The sequence below is a fragment of the Vespa crabro genome, chromosome 6, assembly GCF_910589235.1.
Source record: "Vespa crabro chromosome 6, iyVesCrab1.2, whole genome shotgun sequence".
NCBI lineage: Eukaryota > Metazoa > Arthropoda > Insecta > Hymenoptera > Vespidae > Vespa > Vespa crabro.
Window position 1 is genome coordinate 2455482 of NC_060960.1, and position 16154 is coordinate 2471635.

The 16154-nt window shown below is 29.3% G+C and overlaps 1 protein-coding gene across 4 annotated transcripts; it reads right to left on the minus strand.

Moving 5' to 3' along the window:
- Nucleotides 1–5490: 5490 nt before the first annotated feature.
- LOC124424590 (5-oxoprolinase) lies at nucleotides 5491–16126 on the minus strand. 4 transcript variants are annotated; one of them, XM_046963876.1, is made up of 22 exons: nucleotides 15376–16126; nucleotides 14466–14705; nucleotides 13877–14062; nucleotides 13560–13798; nucleotides 13270–13432; nucleotides 13073–13158; nucleotides 12809–13010; nucleotides 12185–12445; nucleotides 11973–12101; nucleotides 11697–11898; nucleotides 11397–11619; nucleotides 11181–11319; nucleotides 10551–10828; nucleotides 10204–10464; nucleotides 10003–10108; nucleotides 9764–9931; nucleotides 9383–9627; nucleotides 9179–9290; nucleotides 8879–9103; nucleotides 8472–8653; nucleotides 8174–8333; nucleotides 5491–5955 (listed from the first exon to the last, which is right to left on the minus strand). In XM_046963876.1, exons 2-22 carry the CDS (start codon nucleotides 14628–14630, stop codon nucleotides 5812–5814), a joined length of 3876 nt encoding a protein of 1291 aa, XP_046819832.1. In that variant the 5' UTR covers nucleotides 14631–14705; nucleotides 15376–16126; the 3' UTR covers nucleotides 5491–5811. The 4 variants fall into 4 exon arrangements, with proteins under 4 accessions (XP_046819832.1, XP_046819831.1, XP_046819834.1 ...); XM_046963875.1 differs by having other exon boundaries at nucleotides 11958–12101; XM_046963877.1 differs by lacking the exons at nucleotides 5491–5955; nucleotides 8174–8333 and adding an exon at nucleotides 8766–8779 and having other exon boundaries at nucleotides 8478–8653; nucleotides 11958–12101.
- Nucleotides 16127–16154: the final 28 nt, after the last annotated feature.

Genomic DNA, 16154 nt, shown 5'->3' on the forward strand with positions numbered 1-16154 from the left:
TTGATACATCTCTACCATATTTACTAGAACTACCCTGTGCATACGTATTTGTTTAAGGATTCTTCGATTTCACTCTCTTCAAAGACTAGTTTTCCGTTTTGGTAAAGATCAATAACATCGACGATCACTTTTACTAATAACTAACTTACTACCTAGACGTAATAATTAATAATAACTATCTACTAACAGTTAGAAAAATATATTTCAAAACAGATTTTATTCATAGAAGAAATTTTATTTTGCGCTAAGCGCATAAAGTGATTTAATTTAATTATTAAGAAATTGATTTTAGTGATTCATCCCAAAGTCGAAATATTATACTTTAGAACGAACAAATTTTATAAGTAATATTCCAATACGAGATATCTTTCAGAAGAAATAGAATTAAATCAAAAATAGGATTGAACGAATATCGCAATTGTGATAAAAGTAAGCGCACGTTGGGTTTTGCGTTTCATTCAGAACAATTTTACAGAGCCCAGTTAAAATTTTTAACAGATTTAAAAGCGTATTTATGCTTTTTGGAATCGTTGACTGGTGAAAGCAAAAAAAAAAGAAAAGAAGAAAAAATTCTGCCTGCATAGATGGAGCAAAAATGTTTTTTTTTATCCCCGGCATGCACGAACCGCGTAGACGAAAATGGATTATGAACCATAACACGCGTTACGTGCTTACAGGCTTCCATAGCACAGTATGCTATTCATTTTACAAGCATATTTTCACCTACATTTTATCTTCCACTAGCTTAATAAACATTAACTTAGTTTATTATTCGTTTACATTAATGCAATGATTAAATACAACATTACAATATAGGCATACTTTCTTCAATTTAAAATATTTATGAAATTATATGAATTTCTGAAAATTTTAAACGAAAAAAGAAACTCTTCGAGAACGATGTCGCATTAATTTAATAAAAATTAGTAACAATATTCTTTTCAATTTTCAATATGTTCTATTCTTCACAATCTTTCGTTAAATCACGAAATTTCATGAATTTCGAAAAAATTTTTGTTTTTAAAGAGTTCTGAAAAATGCACTCTTTTCATTGTACAATTATACCTCTTTGCATTTTTCACTCTTTGCAATAATTTCCTAGAATATATCTTTCTGGAATATATTTTTTTTTTAACACGACATAAACGATTAACCAATAGGTAAAAGAATTATAATGATGTGATCTTATATATATAATATATATATTTATATAATTTATATAATATATATATAATTATATATGTATATATATATATTATACATACATATATATATATATATATATATATATATATATATGATTATAAATGAGATACATAATAGAGATTTATAAACATATGTATATATATTTATAGGAAATATAATGAATTTACAAATATTTTTTAAACTTAAACATTATTATTATATTAATTATTAATAATAATTTCTAAAATTATTATTATTAAGTAAGTAGTATCTACTTACTTAATCTAATAATAAAAAATAAGAGGTGAAGCAAAAGATACGTTTATTTTCGTATCGTCGATGAAACAACGATATTATTGATTTCAGTCTTACATTAGTCTGTGGTACACTTTTCCTGAGGTTAAATCGCACAGAACACATCTTGCTATTTTGATGTAGAGTACAAGAAAGCTTTCAGCAACTGTTTGTTTTTTCTCCCTCTTTGTCTTACTTCTTTTGTCTCTCTCTCTCTCCCTCTCTCATTCTCTCTTCCTTCTGTTTCTTCGAAAAGCAGAGTACCGGGAAAACGTACAGCACTCAGTAACACGTTTACATTACCACCAAAGACGACGAAGAGGTTACTCGAGCATCGATTTATAGAAAACGGTTCTCGAATATGCGGTTTGTCGATTAATACAACTACAAATTTTTGTTTACAAACGACTCTCATTTCTTTACTTTCCATCATAGCCGATAAAAAATACAGAATCCTTTTATCTCGAATAAAAATGAAAATAGCAACACGATTATTTAAATAAAGTTTTTCAAATTGCTGAGTAAGCAATGAATGTTATCGAGTTTCTTTCCATTCTAGATTTTTGAAATGCTTAAACGAGCTCGAATATTAAACGTTTGAAAAGATTGTAAGAATCTGAACGTGAGGCGCTTACAAATGATCAAATTATGCGTGTTACTTTAGCAAATTCGGCTTAGCAGCATCCGTGTTCCGTGGAAGATATGACGAAGATAGGAAAAAAGGTATCATAATATTTAACTTGGAAAAAAACGTTCACTACAAAAAGTTCCTTAACTAAGACTTCCTTGCATCATTTATTATGTAAATACGATTTATGTACAAAAACTATTGCATCGGTTAAATAACAATTATTTTGATATTCGAAAGAAATTTCTTTTTGATTTTGAATGTTTTTCTCTTAAACTTACGTTTACTTGTGTACAAAAAAAAAATATAAAATAATTATTAACAATAAATAATGATCATTGCGAACGTGAAATATTTCACTTTTCAATATGTAACTCTCAAAATTCGCTCGAACTTTTTATTTTATAAAGCATCGTAGAAAAGAAGAAAAAAAGAGATAAGAAAATAAAAGTAAACAGAAAAATAAACGTCAGAATTATATATTTTTTATCTAAAGACGTATGATTCCTCGATCTTCCTTCTTGGAATTTTTAAATGGAAAAGTTCATGCATTTATTACATTCGAGAAAATTTCAAATTGTAAATATCAAAGAAAATCCGATTCGATAAACGGCATATATGAATTTGTTATCAAGATTACGACTTACATTTAAATATAATCAATTATGAAATGAAAAAAGAAAAAAAGGAAGAAATTGAATAGTTATTATCTTTAATTGATAAAATCGCGATCGATTGTCATTTCGATCCAATTAAGAACATGATAAAAAAGAAAAGAAAAGGTAATAATATTGAACTAACAAAAAAAAACTTTTTATTTTGAATCTACTCGTCTTCCTTGTCGTTCAGTAAAACGTATAAATTAATTAAATTAATAATAATTATTTTTAAAAAAATGAGATTTAGAAATGAAATTATAGTTTACATTTTTATTGGATCGACAAGAAAGTTTTTCAAGAAAGTTTTTCAAGAAAGTATATATAAATTTCATTCGTAAGAATGACGTTCAAATAATTCAAGAGAAACCGAACTTGTTCTTTGTACCATTTGACGAAGAAGAAAAGTAGTTACGAAGGGGAATACGAGAATCGGTGATAACTAGACACCCGTCAACTTTATTGTCACGTCTCAAAGAACATTTCAATGTCTTCAAACTCGCGTAACGAGAGTTACTGTATAACGAGATCCTCTTCACGGCTTGCATTCTTGCTTATTTTCATCTAATTAAATCGAATTATATCAAAAGAAATGAAAATAAATAATTTTTTACCATTTTTTTCTTTTTTTTTTTATAAAACTTCTCTTCGCATCATTAATGATATTTAATTATTCAACCTAGTCAATAAAAATACTATTGGATTTTAATCCAATTAATATCAGTCATATTAGATTTTTAATTGATTTAAATCAAAGTAAAATAAATATAATTACGTGTTACTTAATATATATATATATATATATATGTGTATATGTATATATACAATCCGGAACAAAATGATAGCCTATTTTATACTTTAATCAATTGTTAATGATAGTTGTATACATATACATATAAAAAAAATTTCGAAGAGAATTTTCTTCTGATTTTAATAAACATAAAATAAATATAATTATATGTTAATTTATATAAACGTAAAAGTAACTTACATAAGACATGTCTTTTTTCTACGACCTACGACAGTAGGGGACTGATGCTCTAAACAAAACAAAGAAAAAACGAAGCATAAAAGAAATAAAAACAAAACGATCACATCTAAACGTAACAATCACAATACAGAACATTTATCTAAATATTTTTCTTTTTATTTTCTTAATAAAAATATCTAACAAAAACATAACGTGTTAAAAGTATCGAGAATTTTCTAGGCATGAATAAGGATTCGTTATACGATCGAACAAATCATCTTTGAATTCCGCAATCAGTCCTAAATTGTCTCGAAGGGACTTGCTTGATTCTTCGTTATCGTCGACAAAAATTTTCTTCCTTTCACGAGGGGAATCGAATGAAAGAAAGCTACAATGGTTTTCTTCTTTTTTTTTCCTTTTTTTAGAAACTGCTCGGTTGTAGCACGTAATCGCAATGATATTAGACGCTCATTCAATTCGACTAATTGTGAACGAACCTTTTGCACCTCCCTTGAATCCTAATGCAGTGGCTTCAGTGTCTATTTCGTGCGTTATCTTCTTTGTTCCTTTGTATCTCAAATACGAAATAACTTTTATAGAAAAATACTTGAAATTACATTTTGTAAAAGTATTTTTAAAAATGTAACCATCGTAAAAATGTGATTTTCCATTTAACGATAATAAGAGAATATAAAATTTATTAATACCCAAGTACGTATATATTACATACAAAACAATAAATACATACATACATTTGATGTGCATTTAGTTTTATGAATAACTATCACAAATATTTCTAATCATTAATATTATTATAATCATATAAATATTAAAATTGTTTGAAAAGTAAACACTATCGTAAAAACTTTATTTTTCATTAATCAAATTCGGGGATAAAATAAATATAAAGGAAATATATATATGTATATAAATATTATATGCATTTAATTTTATGAAGCCACGATCAAGAACGTTTTAATCGTTAGTACGATCATTAACATAATCGTTATTACCTTAGAACGATATCGCCTAACGTAAAAGCCTGCACTTAGCGGATTCTCAAAGGTTATTTCATCGATAGGCAATTACAAAGACCATCCTATGCGCCTCTCATATGTAGGTCACCGTGATGACATTATGAGCAGTAATAGTAATTACTCGAACCGGAAATGGAAGAGAGACGAAGAGATCATTTCCGTGGGACCATCGCAAATTGAACGAGATAGTAAATCTGATAAGCGAATTAACCAGATTTAATATGGCTACGAATTGACACGTTCGATCATCCGTATAATTAATAATCTTCATATTTCTTAATTTGAATTTGAAAAGCCTTAAAGACAATTTACATAGCGACCATATTTATGCGAATGAATTAATAGATTCATCTTGCCTGAGAATAATAAAAGCTGTTCAATGAAATGGAAATATCGAACTTAACGGAGACCTCTTTTGAATTTTCTCTCTTACCTGGATTAAATCCTTAAAGATCGAAGAAAATTGAAAAAAAAAAAATATAATAAATCGAAATAATTAATCGAATAAGAAATAAATTATTTGCGTGTATGTAATATATTAATTATTCATTTGTGGAGATTTGAGATATTTATAGTATTTTAAAAATAAATATAAATCAAAGCGATACAATAAATTTTATTGTAACAATATTAGCATATTATATAAAGAACATAATTATCACAATTAAAATCTATCTTATTGTAATATTTCGATTATTTCAATAAAATATACAATAATAATAATTTTCTTTGAAATTTATTATCTATCCAGAACGACACATTCTTCCTATCAAAGTTAAACTAAACTTCCTAAACCTGTCGTATACGTTGAGATATCCTTTCAAGTGTATCAAACTACCGATAATCCCTCTCTCCCACTTTCCTCTTCCTTCCAGGTGCATACTTCGTAAGTAACTATTACTAAATTCTCTTAGCTAGCTATATAAACTTTCATAGATACATACACGCACATTTGATACGAAGAAGCGTTAAACGATGAGTAACTCGGAACCAGTGATGTAACGAATAGATTAAATCGATTTTCTAGGACTTAACTTTGCGTTATACAGATTCCTGAGCTTTTCTATACTCGAAAACGCTTCCACGTTCCAGGAACGTTCGAGATGCTGCCCTCGTAAAAAATGGCTGCTTTGTATCATGGGAACCATAACCACCTCCACCAGGTGTTTCTAAGATGAAGCTATCCTGTAAAATATGAGACTCCATTTTTTTATCTTTTTTTCATTATATCGTTACCTTTACATTTTTGATACTCTGATGTCCACATTACTACTATTACCTGCGATGTTATATCATATACAAAAATAATAATAGAATATTCTTGTCATTATCATTATATTATTTTATTATTATTTTGATATGTATGTATGTGCATGTGCGTGTGCGTATGCGTATGCGTATGCGTATGCGTATGCGTGTGTGCGTACGTGCGTGCGTGCGTACGTCTATATATATATACATACCTTCTCCAGACATTTTTTGTTTTTAAATTTTTTTTATTCATATTTTGTTTTTTAAATTTTCAACAAATCAATCTAATTACATGCCGATATTATTTAATATTATAACAAAATTTATAAGAAATTTTTTACTTTCATGAACCGATTTCTTTCTCAAATTTAATTTGAAATTAAAAGAATGAAAATAGAAATAAGACAAGAAAATATTGTAAATATTTATAAATATCCCTTTCAAATATAACAACTAGGTATATCATTTTTAAATTTTCAAATAAATAAGAGACAGACAGAGAAAGAGAAAGAGAGAGAGAGAGAGAGAGAGAGAGAGAAAATTTGTTAGTTGTTTTCAGCAACATAATTTCTATTCGGAAGTAAGAGCGTTAAATGAAAAACCGAGAATAAAATGTCTTGGAGTGACTATGAAAAAAAAGAAGGAAGAAAAAGAAGAGAAAAAGAGAGACAGAGAGAGAGAGAAAGTAGCGATCCTTTGAGATCTCTACTTTTACACATCGATCGTGGAAGCTTGACAGACAAAACTGTATAAGATCCGCGGATGGAGATGCGATTATTGCTGCTCTGATAAATCTTAAAGCTTTTACTACTCGTGTAGACTCGAATGGACAAGTAGAAGAAGTCTCCAATGCTGAATCGGATAGTAACGTAACTTACTCGAACTTACATAGTTTTCATACAAGTCGCTAAGAAAGAGTAAAACGTAAATAGAGATCTTCATAATTGAAATTAAAAATTTACTGGTTAATGAAATTTGTCAACGATCCGAAAAAAAATAATTAAGCAAAATTTTCGAGAATGTTATTATATCGCTTTCATTCATATTATAACAAGAAAATAATAAATTAACAGATACATTTGTTTTGTATAAAAATAATTTCAAAGTTCATTTATACGTTTTCAAAGAAGATAGCAATTTTTTTCTTTTTTTTTTTTTCTTTTTTTTTGGGGGGGGGGGAATGGTGCATTACGTAAACGTCGATCGTTATCTAATAATAGACATAAACTTTACGAAAATGATGTCGTTCTTCATCCGGAAACGCATACACTGGTAACTCCGGTGAGATTTTTAAGAGCAGACAGGAAAGACAGATCGTATCTGCCGAGATAAAATCTTTACGAGGCTACATAAAAACCCTGAACACTGCTGTCCTTCCTATCTTTCTCTTTCTCTCTCTCTCTCTCTCTCTCTCCCTCTCTCTCTCTCTCTCTCTCTCTCTCTCTCTCTCTCTCTCTCTCTCTCTCTCTCTCTCTCTCTCTCTCTCTCTCTCTCTCTCTCTCTCTTTTTCTCCCCTTATATATACATATATATTTTTATCTTTCCTTACTCTTTTTGCTCATCTCTCATGTGAATTTTAAAAAGTCTACGTATCGAAAATCTCGCAAAGCTATTACTCTACAAGTTCTTATCCTTTTTTTTCTACACTACATTCAAATAACAGAATATACATTTTACTTGACTACTTTGATTAGTTTCATCCTTTTGACACTAAAATTCGACAATTTTCTTATATGTTAAAATAAAAGAATTAACTTTTTTTTTTTTTTTTTTTTTTTTTTTAATAGAAAAGAAAAGAACAAGAAATAAATGAATAAAATACTTCAGAAATTTTATCCTAAATTTATATTGGCAATTTAAAAGGAAATCTAAATAACAATTCAATATAAAAAATTTAATATTTCATTAATTAGAATAAATAAATGTGTCAATGATATCTGATGATAATTGCTATCAGAATAATATAAATGATTGTTTTAATATTCATAGCTTCAATTCAATATATCTGTGCATGCGATTAAACGAAATGTAAAATACATTGAAATGACAAATGGAACAATGCAGATAGAGAAACTTTAAAATAAATCAAGGCACGATGTCTCTTAAGTAATCGTGAAAATTGACTATGATGATAAAAATAGATTAGCCTTACCCCAGCGTGAACAGGCACCGCAGTTTTCGGACCTAAACTGATCATTCTGCCATCCATCTTTCTGAGAGTATTTTTGCCACGAGCACCCGGTGAACCACCCGCTAAGCCTGGAGGACAATGGACTCGTCTTTCAGTTAATACAGATAACGTCATTGGCGCTCTAAAAAAAGACATTTGAAATATAGAAAGTATGTTTTATTTTAAGTTTCGAATCCTTTGAAGTTCATGCTCATATACTTTTACTTTCACATTGTTTCCAAAATCAAAAATAATTTCTTCAAAATACTTCTCAACGTACCTGAAAGTCATTTCCCGTATGACACCATCACCACCACGATGTGCACCCTCACCACCAGTTCCAGGACGAAGAGAAAATTTGTTTAGTATCACCGGATAACGTAGTTCTAATATTTCTGGATCAGTAATTCGTGTGTTGGTCATGTGTGTGTGAACGCCACCTCTACCATCCCATGTTGGACCCTTTATATTATATATGTGTTTCTATCATTATTTCTAATGCATTATTATATGCATTTTACAGAAAAATAATAGAGTAAGTAGAAAAAAAAAATGAATAATCGTAATGTCTTACAAAGTATTTGATTCCTTGTTTAGAAGCATTAAAAAAAAGAATAGGAAAAGATATATAAAAATGTATTGCTTGTTATATAAATGAAATGTTTCTATAACGTATGATTCTCTTACAGCTCCACTACCACCAGCAACAGTTTCGTAATAACCCCATTCGACTGTACCAAGTGTTATATTGTTCATACATCCTTGAGAAGCTGCACAAGCTCCGAAAGCTTGCAGAACAACATCAACGACTCGTTGAGAGGTCAAAACATTACCACCGACCACAGCAGCTTCCTCAGAGGGATCCAGAAGAGAACCCTTGGGAATAATAACTCTGACAGGTTTCAAACATCCCTATGAAAGGATAAATCTCATGAATGAATTTGAACGGGATTGTAGAGATTATTTGTTCTACGTTATGTTTCTCACTTGATTCAACGGTACGTCACGTCCAACGATAGATCTGAGACAATAAATAAGTGCTGAAAGTGTTACAGCACGCGGTGCATTGCAATTACCCCAAACTTCGTATCCAGTGCCACTAAATAAAATTAATAGGAATTTTGAAAATTTCAAACTTCGTAGATTTATAAATTCAAAAGCTAACGAGTAAGATAATGAGTTTGAACTCACGTGAAATCACAAACTGCTTCACCCTTCTCAACGTCAAAGTCTAATCGCAACTTAATCCGGCTACCATCGTCGAGATAATCGACGGCAGTGACGCTGCTACTCCCACTATCCCGAAGTACTTTATTACCGACCAACTTCAGCATATCTCTAACAGCAAGTTCGGCGTTTTGTTGAATGTGACCCATGTACGCTTGAACAACGTCAAGGCCATAAATATCGATCAGTTCATTCACTAATTGTGTTCCCTTTAAACGAATAACAAACGCGTTAGAAAAATAATTAATTATTATATTCCACATATATATATACGTATACATTTGTAATGTAATATACGTACATATGTAACAAAATATAATATGTATATAAGTTTCTTTAACTTACTCTGTGGTTAGCAGCTATTTGTGCTTTGAGATCGCTCAAATTATCAGAAAGATTTCTGGTGCCTGAATTTCCTGGAATCTTACCAGGTTCCATCAAAGCCTCGGTTAATTCTTTCTCCCGAAAAACACCTTTGTGAACGAGTAAAAAGCTCTTAAACGTTGCACCTTCCTATTAAGATAAATAAAATAATTGTGAGACAATTCTTATTTTATCAATTATAAATAAAATGTTAATTTTACTTGAATCAACATGGTCGAATGTGGTGGCATCGAACCAGGTGTTATTCCACCTATATCAGCATGATGACCCCGACTGGCTACAAAGAATACCGGTTGTTCCATATCTCTATGAAATTTATTTAATCACAAATCGTTTAAAATTAAATTCTTTGTAAATTTTTTTATTGCAAATTTGAATGATAATGAATGATGATAATTTACCTATAAAATACAGGTGTTATTACAGTGAGATCTGGAAGATGAGAACCACCAGCCGAAGGATGATTAGAAAGTATCACATCACCTCGTGTAAATTTGCCTTTAAAAGCTTTCATTTGATACTGAACTGTTTCTTGCATAGCACCCAAGTGAACTGGTATATGTGGAGCGTTCGAAACAAGACCACCATCTGGACCAAACACAGCGCAAGAAAAGTCTAATCTTTCTTTGATGTTCGTCGAGATAGACGTTCTTTGTAAAATTCTAAACAATGTATTTATAAAAAACTTTTTTTTTTTGATAAGTCGTCCTTATTATAAACATCATTAAATTAATTTTAATAAATTTACCTTCCCATTTGTTCGGCGATACTCATGAAACGATGAGAAAAAATACTAAGTTGAATGGTGTCCAAATCGGTTGTAACTTTTGTACGAATTCCTTTGCCAATAGTAATTTTAATATCTCCTTTGGAAGTAATAAATCCTGTACAATCTGGTTCTATTAACAGAGTACTTAAACTGTCCATAATAATCGCAGGACCTTCTATAACGTGTCCTGGTAAAAGAGAACTCAATTGGAAAATTTTAGTGTCTTGATATCCTCCTTCGAAGTACACCATAGACAACTGAAACATAAAAAATTTTTCAATAATATTAAAAATTCAATTGTATATAAAAATAACGATGAGCACTTTACTCGTCTCTTTTAGACATTAATAATCCATAAAATTAATAAATTAACTTCCAAAAAAACAGTTGGTTGTTTTCGTCGATTGAACAAATTTTTCATAAATGGACTTTTCATAAATAAATTTATTTATAAAGTAAAGTTTAGCTATTATGATTAATTCAATGGTTTTATAATTGGCTAAATAATTAGAAACGAATAGTTTACTCATGCCTTTAAACATTACTACTATTATTATTATTATTATTATTATTATTATTATTTTATGAATTATTGAAGATAGAACTCACTTTTTCTGGTTTTGCAGGTTTAGAGAATGAAGGTAGAATTTTATCCTCGATTATCGTTGTTCTTCCTGTTCCACGAACTCTGATATCATTTATCAAAATCTTTCGATTAGGCATAGTGAACCCAAATTCTGTTTGATATCTACGATAAATTTAACGTTGTATTGATTCAACAAAAGTATATAATCAATTGCAAAATTATAATATAAATCTAAGAACCGTTCTAAGAATGTTGTAAGAAAATCGCCGTGTTTTGGTGAATCCAAAGAATTTTCAGAATCAAGTTTTGGTGAACACATTAGAGCACAATCGGTACCTTCGTAACGTAAATGTAAAAATGATTCTACGTGTATCTGAAAATGATCGAAACCTTGTTGAGCCAATTTCTTTCTTGCTCTTGCTGCGAGAATATCTAAACGTTCATCCAATCGTTGAAAAGAATCTAAATTGACAATTTAACAGTTAATGAATTTATCGTCAAAATCTAATAGTTTGAAATCTTGACGTTCAAACAATTACTTTTTTCATATATCTCAGCACTGGGTTCCTGTGCTTCTTCCACAACATCTGCCAAAGCCATACCATATGCGGACAAAATTCCAGCATACTTGTGAACAAAAACGGTGCTCATACCGAGTGAACGAGCAATAGCACATGCATGTTGACCACCAGCACCACCAAAACACGCTAAAACGTGACGTGATGTATCATAGCCCTTAGCCTAATTGAGAAAACCAGTATCAGTATTAAATTTTTTTTATGATCCAACGTCGAACAGACCTTAAAAAATAATACCTGTGTTAGAGCACGAATTGGTCGACACATAGTTTCATTAGCTACTTTTATAAATCCCATTGCAACTTCTTCGATCGTCATTTTATCGAATTCTGATCTTAAACCTTCATTTATCAAAAACTCATTGATCTGTAATAACATCGAAATATTGATTTTTATATTAATTTGATCGTAAAATTTTCTTCGTGAAATAAAAAGTTTTATGAGTCAACCTCATTTGTTAGTTTCTCAAAAGCTTCCATCGTCCGAAATTTATCCAAGGGTTCGTTCTCGTTAGGACCAAAAATCTGTGGGAAATATTCAGGAAGTAGCCGACCCAAGGCTAAATTTGCATCAGTTACTGCCAACGGACCGTTTTTCTTATAACAAGCAGGTCCTGGATGGGCTCCAGCACTTTCAGGTCCTACTTCGAAAAGACCTGACCTGAAGAAAAGCATCGATCCGCCTCCAGCCGCAACAGTATTCACGTCCAACTTCAAGCCAATTTAATTTTTTAATCCAACTAATTATTATGATTAAACATGATTTGTGTTTATAGAAATTGTTATGAAAAAGAAATATATATCAGCTATTGAAGTAAATATTAAAAAGCAAAAAAATTTGGAAAGATTATATTATTAATATATATATATATATATATATTTTTTTTATAAACTGTATAATAAACAATTTTTTTAATTTAATTAAACAAGTTATTTTACTATAACAAATTTATTAATATATTGTAATTCTGGAATCACATGTATTTAAGAGTTAAATGAGTAGAAATTTTTTTCAAAACAAATATGGTTTTTTAATATGAAATTGTTATAATTATCTTTTTTTTTTATATATACCTGAGCCGCTTGTATCGTTACACCAGCCGTGGTGCTTTCGTAAACGTGTTCATAACTTCCACCATAACGACTGACATCAGTTGAAGTTCCTCCCATATCGAAGCCGATTACAGGTAAATCAGTTTCTTTACCATAAGTTGTCATGGCATATCCAACGACACCGCCAGCTGGACCAGACAATATGGCTCGTGATCCGTTAAATCTAAATTCAAATAAATTTTATTAACAAAACTTTGATATTGTTTCCTATAAGATTAAACTTACGAATTCATAGGAGTTAATCCACCATCGCTTTGCATGAATAAAACGTTAACACCTTTCAAATTGTCTTTAAATCTCGAGGAAAATCCCTAGAAAAAGAAAATAAATAAAATAAATGAAAAGAATAAAAAATCAAAACTGAAGTTTCAATTTTTACAAAGAATTGTTTTATTAGATGACATTATTGATATTGTTTATACCTGCAGATATTGTTTGATGTGCGGTGTCAAATAAGCATCAGCACAAGTCGTAAATCCTCGTGAAACGATCCTAGTCATTGGCATCACTTGGTGAGAAAGAGATATTTGAGAAAATCCAATTTCTTTAGCCAATTCCCCAACTCTGATTTCATGCTCAGCATATCTAAAATATGATTTATCAATAAAATTCTTAATTGATTATGAACAAAATAATAATATATTTAACATCATAGACACACATACAAAATATCTTTTTTTAATATATAACTCTGATAATTATCAAAACTGACGTGTAACTGTGCGCCAAAACTACAGCGATGCTTTCGATTCCTAATTGTTTCAATTCCAACAAGTCTTCTTTTAATTTCTCTTCGTTTAATTCTTGCGTTACATATAAATCTTCTCCTGTAGAACCTTTCACTTTTCTCCAAGAATCTTTAACGAGTTGACATCTTCCTGGCAATGCTGGTATCACTCTGCACCTTACTTCAACTACTCTCTCATACAAAACTTCTGGTGTCACTATTTCCTATGATAATAATCGTACATTTGATTATTGCTTAAAAATTTACTAATAAATAAATAATTATTCTCTAATTATACCAACTAAATCAAAAATGTTTGGTCTCGCTTGATTGCCAATAAAAAGAAGATCCTTGAAACCTTCATTTATCAATAAGGCCATTTTAGCACCTTTGCGTTCTAATAACGCGTTCGTAGCTACCGTCGTTCCCATTCGAATCCAAGCTATCTTAGAAGTATCCACTTCACCATTCATTTTCACTCCAGTTTCCTAAAATTTTATTGTTCGTCATTATTTTTACGATGATACAGATAATATCTTTAAGTTAAAATTAATTTCTTCAGAGAAATATTATCTAATGAAGCAAACAGAAATTATGACTTATATTATATATTTATACTTATATCATTTATTAACTTAACTATTAATTGTTATATTTCATTTGAAATATTGTAATTATTATTAAATAAAACTATAATATATATAATATATTATATATAATATATAATATAAAACTATAATATATATAACATATTATATATAATATATAATATAAAATATAAATATATAATATAAAAATACGTATAAATAATTTATTATATAAATATATAATATAAATTTATATATATATATGTAATATAGCGATAAAAATAAATATATAAATCTTAAGCACCTGTTCGAGTATCCTACGAATTCCTTCGCGAGGTGCGTCCTCGTAATTAGCAGGATCAACGGATAATAATTTCATAACTCTAATTTTCCCGCTAGGACATCTCGCGTAGACGTCAGTGAAGGTGCCGCCACGATCGATGGAAAATTCAAAACTTTCTTTATCCATGTTCACCGTTCTAGCACCACCTACTACTTAATCGTCAAGAGTTCACTTCGTTCGTTCAATGGCGTAGAGAAAAACCTAATTCAAATAATCGAAAGAGATAACGAACGAAATATTTTTAGTAAAGTCATCAATATAAATACTATTATCTGCTAAACAAACATTTCCAATAAAATTCTATTCTCTTTAAGATTTCGCGCTGTTTTCAAATTTAAATATTTCACACGATATTACTTTATTTACAAAAGTATTTTAATTATCATTGCGATAATGGGCGATCTATCATTAACTATAACAATTTTATCCTTTCAGTTATTTTTAGATCTCGCACATTCCGTATAAACGATTTAAACAAAATAATTTTTCATTAACATTGAGAATGAATTGACAAAGTAATATATATATATATATATATATATATATATATATATATATATATATATTTCAAAGCAAAATATAAAATATATTTCCTTTATGAAGTTTTATATTCGTTCGGTATTTTATAATCACGATTATTTTGAAGACTAATCAAACAATTTATTTAGTTATTATAGTACTCATGACTCGCGTTAAAAGTACAGTCAGCTTGAATCTATCTACAGAGATTAAAATATTGCGCAAATACGTATTATTTATCATTTACTATAGTAAATAAAACCAAAAAAAAAAACGAACAAAAGAAATTAATCGCTGATAATTAACGAAGAAAAAATTATATTTAATTTATAAAAAATAATATGATACTTACGTGACCTCAAAAATTTTATCGATAGAACTTGCCTTCGAAAGAGAAACACTGAATGACGCTAACTACGCTGTTAGAAAGCGTCTATGTAGATAAGTATATATACGTTTGACGGAAAGACCGTTCATCAGTTGTTCGCTCAGATTTTTTTGATTGTTAGGAACAGCCAGTTACGTAATATCGACGTAGTAACGACGATGTGAAATAATAACGATAATATTCCGCTATAATGATGAGACAAAAAGTAATCTCAAATGTGAATGAAATCGTTATTTCGATCTAAATATACTTATTATATACTCGCCTTGACCTATATATACTATAATCTAAATATTATCTAATAAAGAGAATAATAAAATACTTTCAAAACGATTTACATCAATCTCTCAAATATAATTAAATATCCGTATATTTCGATAATAATATTTTTTATATTCGATAGAAGCGTTAAAGATGTCGTTAGAAAATTCAATGAGAACCACTGGATTCGTACAGAGGTTGCGCACAAAAGTTTTGGAAAGATTTATTAAATTGATAGTACATAACCGTGGAACTTTTGAATTTACGTTATTTTTAATTGAAAGTTTAATAAAAACTTACAATAAAAGAATAATAAATGAGATTTTTATTTTACTTTGCCCGAAGCGTACGAATTTTTCATAAATGTTTTAATAATTGAAAAAATTTATTTAACGAAGTACTTACGATGATGCTTTTAAAAAAATATCAGAATCGTGTGCAAATGAATATGTAATCTTATTTATACCTACGCCATGATCGTT

What these genes read in the sequence shown, in the direction of transcription:
- LOC124424590 (XM_046963875.1), bottom strand. Translation starts at nt 14,630, where the DNA reads ATGGATAAAGAAAGTTTTGAATTTTCCATCGATCGTGGCGGCACCTTC. An exon ending in ACATCAAACAATATCTGCAG is followed by an intron (nt 13,159 to 13,269) that starts GTATAAACAATA and finishes TTCTTTTTCTAG; the next exon opens with GGATTTTCCTCGAGATTTAA. An exon ending in ATCGCCGAACAAATGGGAAG is followed by an intron (nt 10,465 to 10,550) that starts GTAAATTTATTA and finishes TACATTGTTTAG; the next exon opens with AATTTTACAAAGAACGTCTA.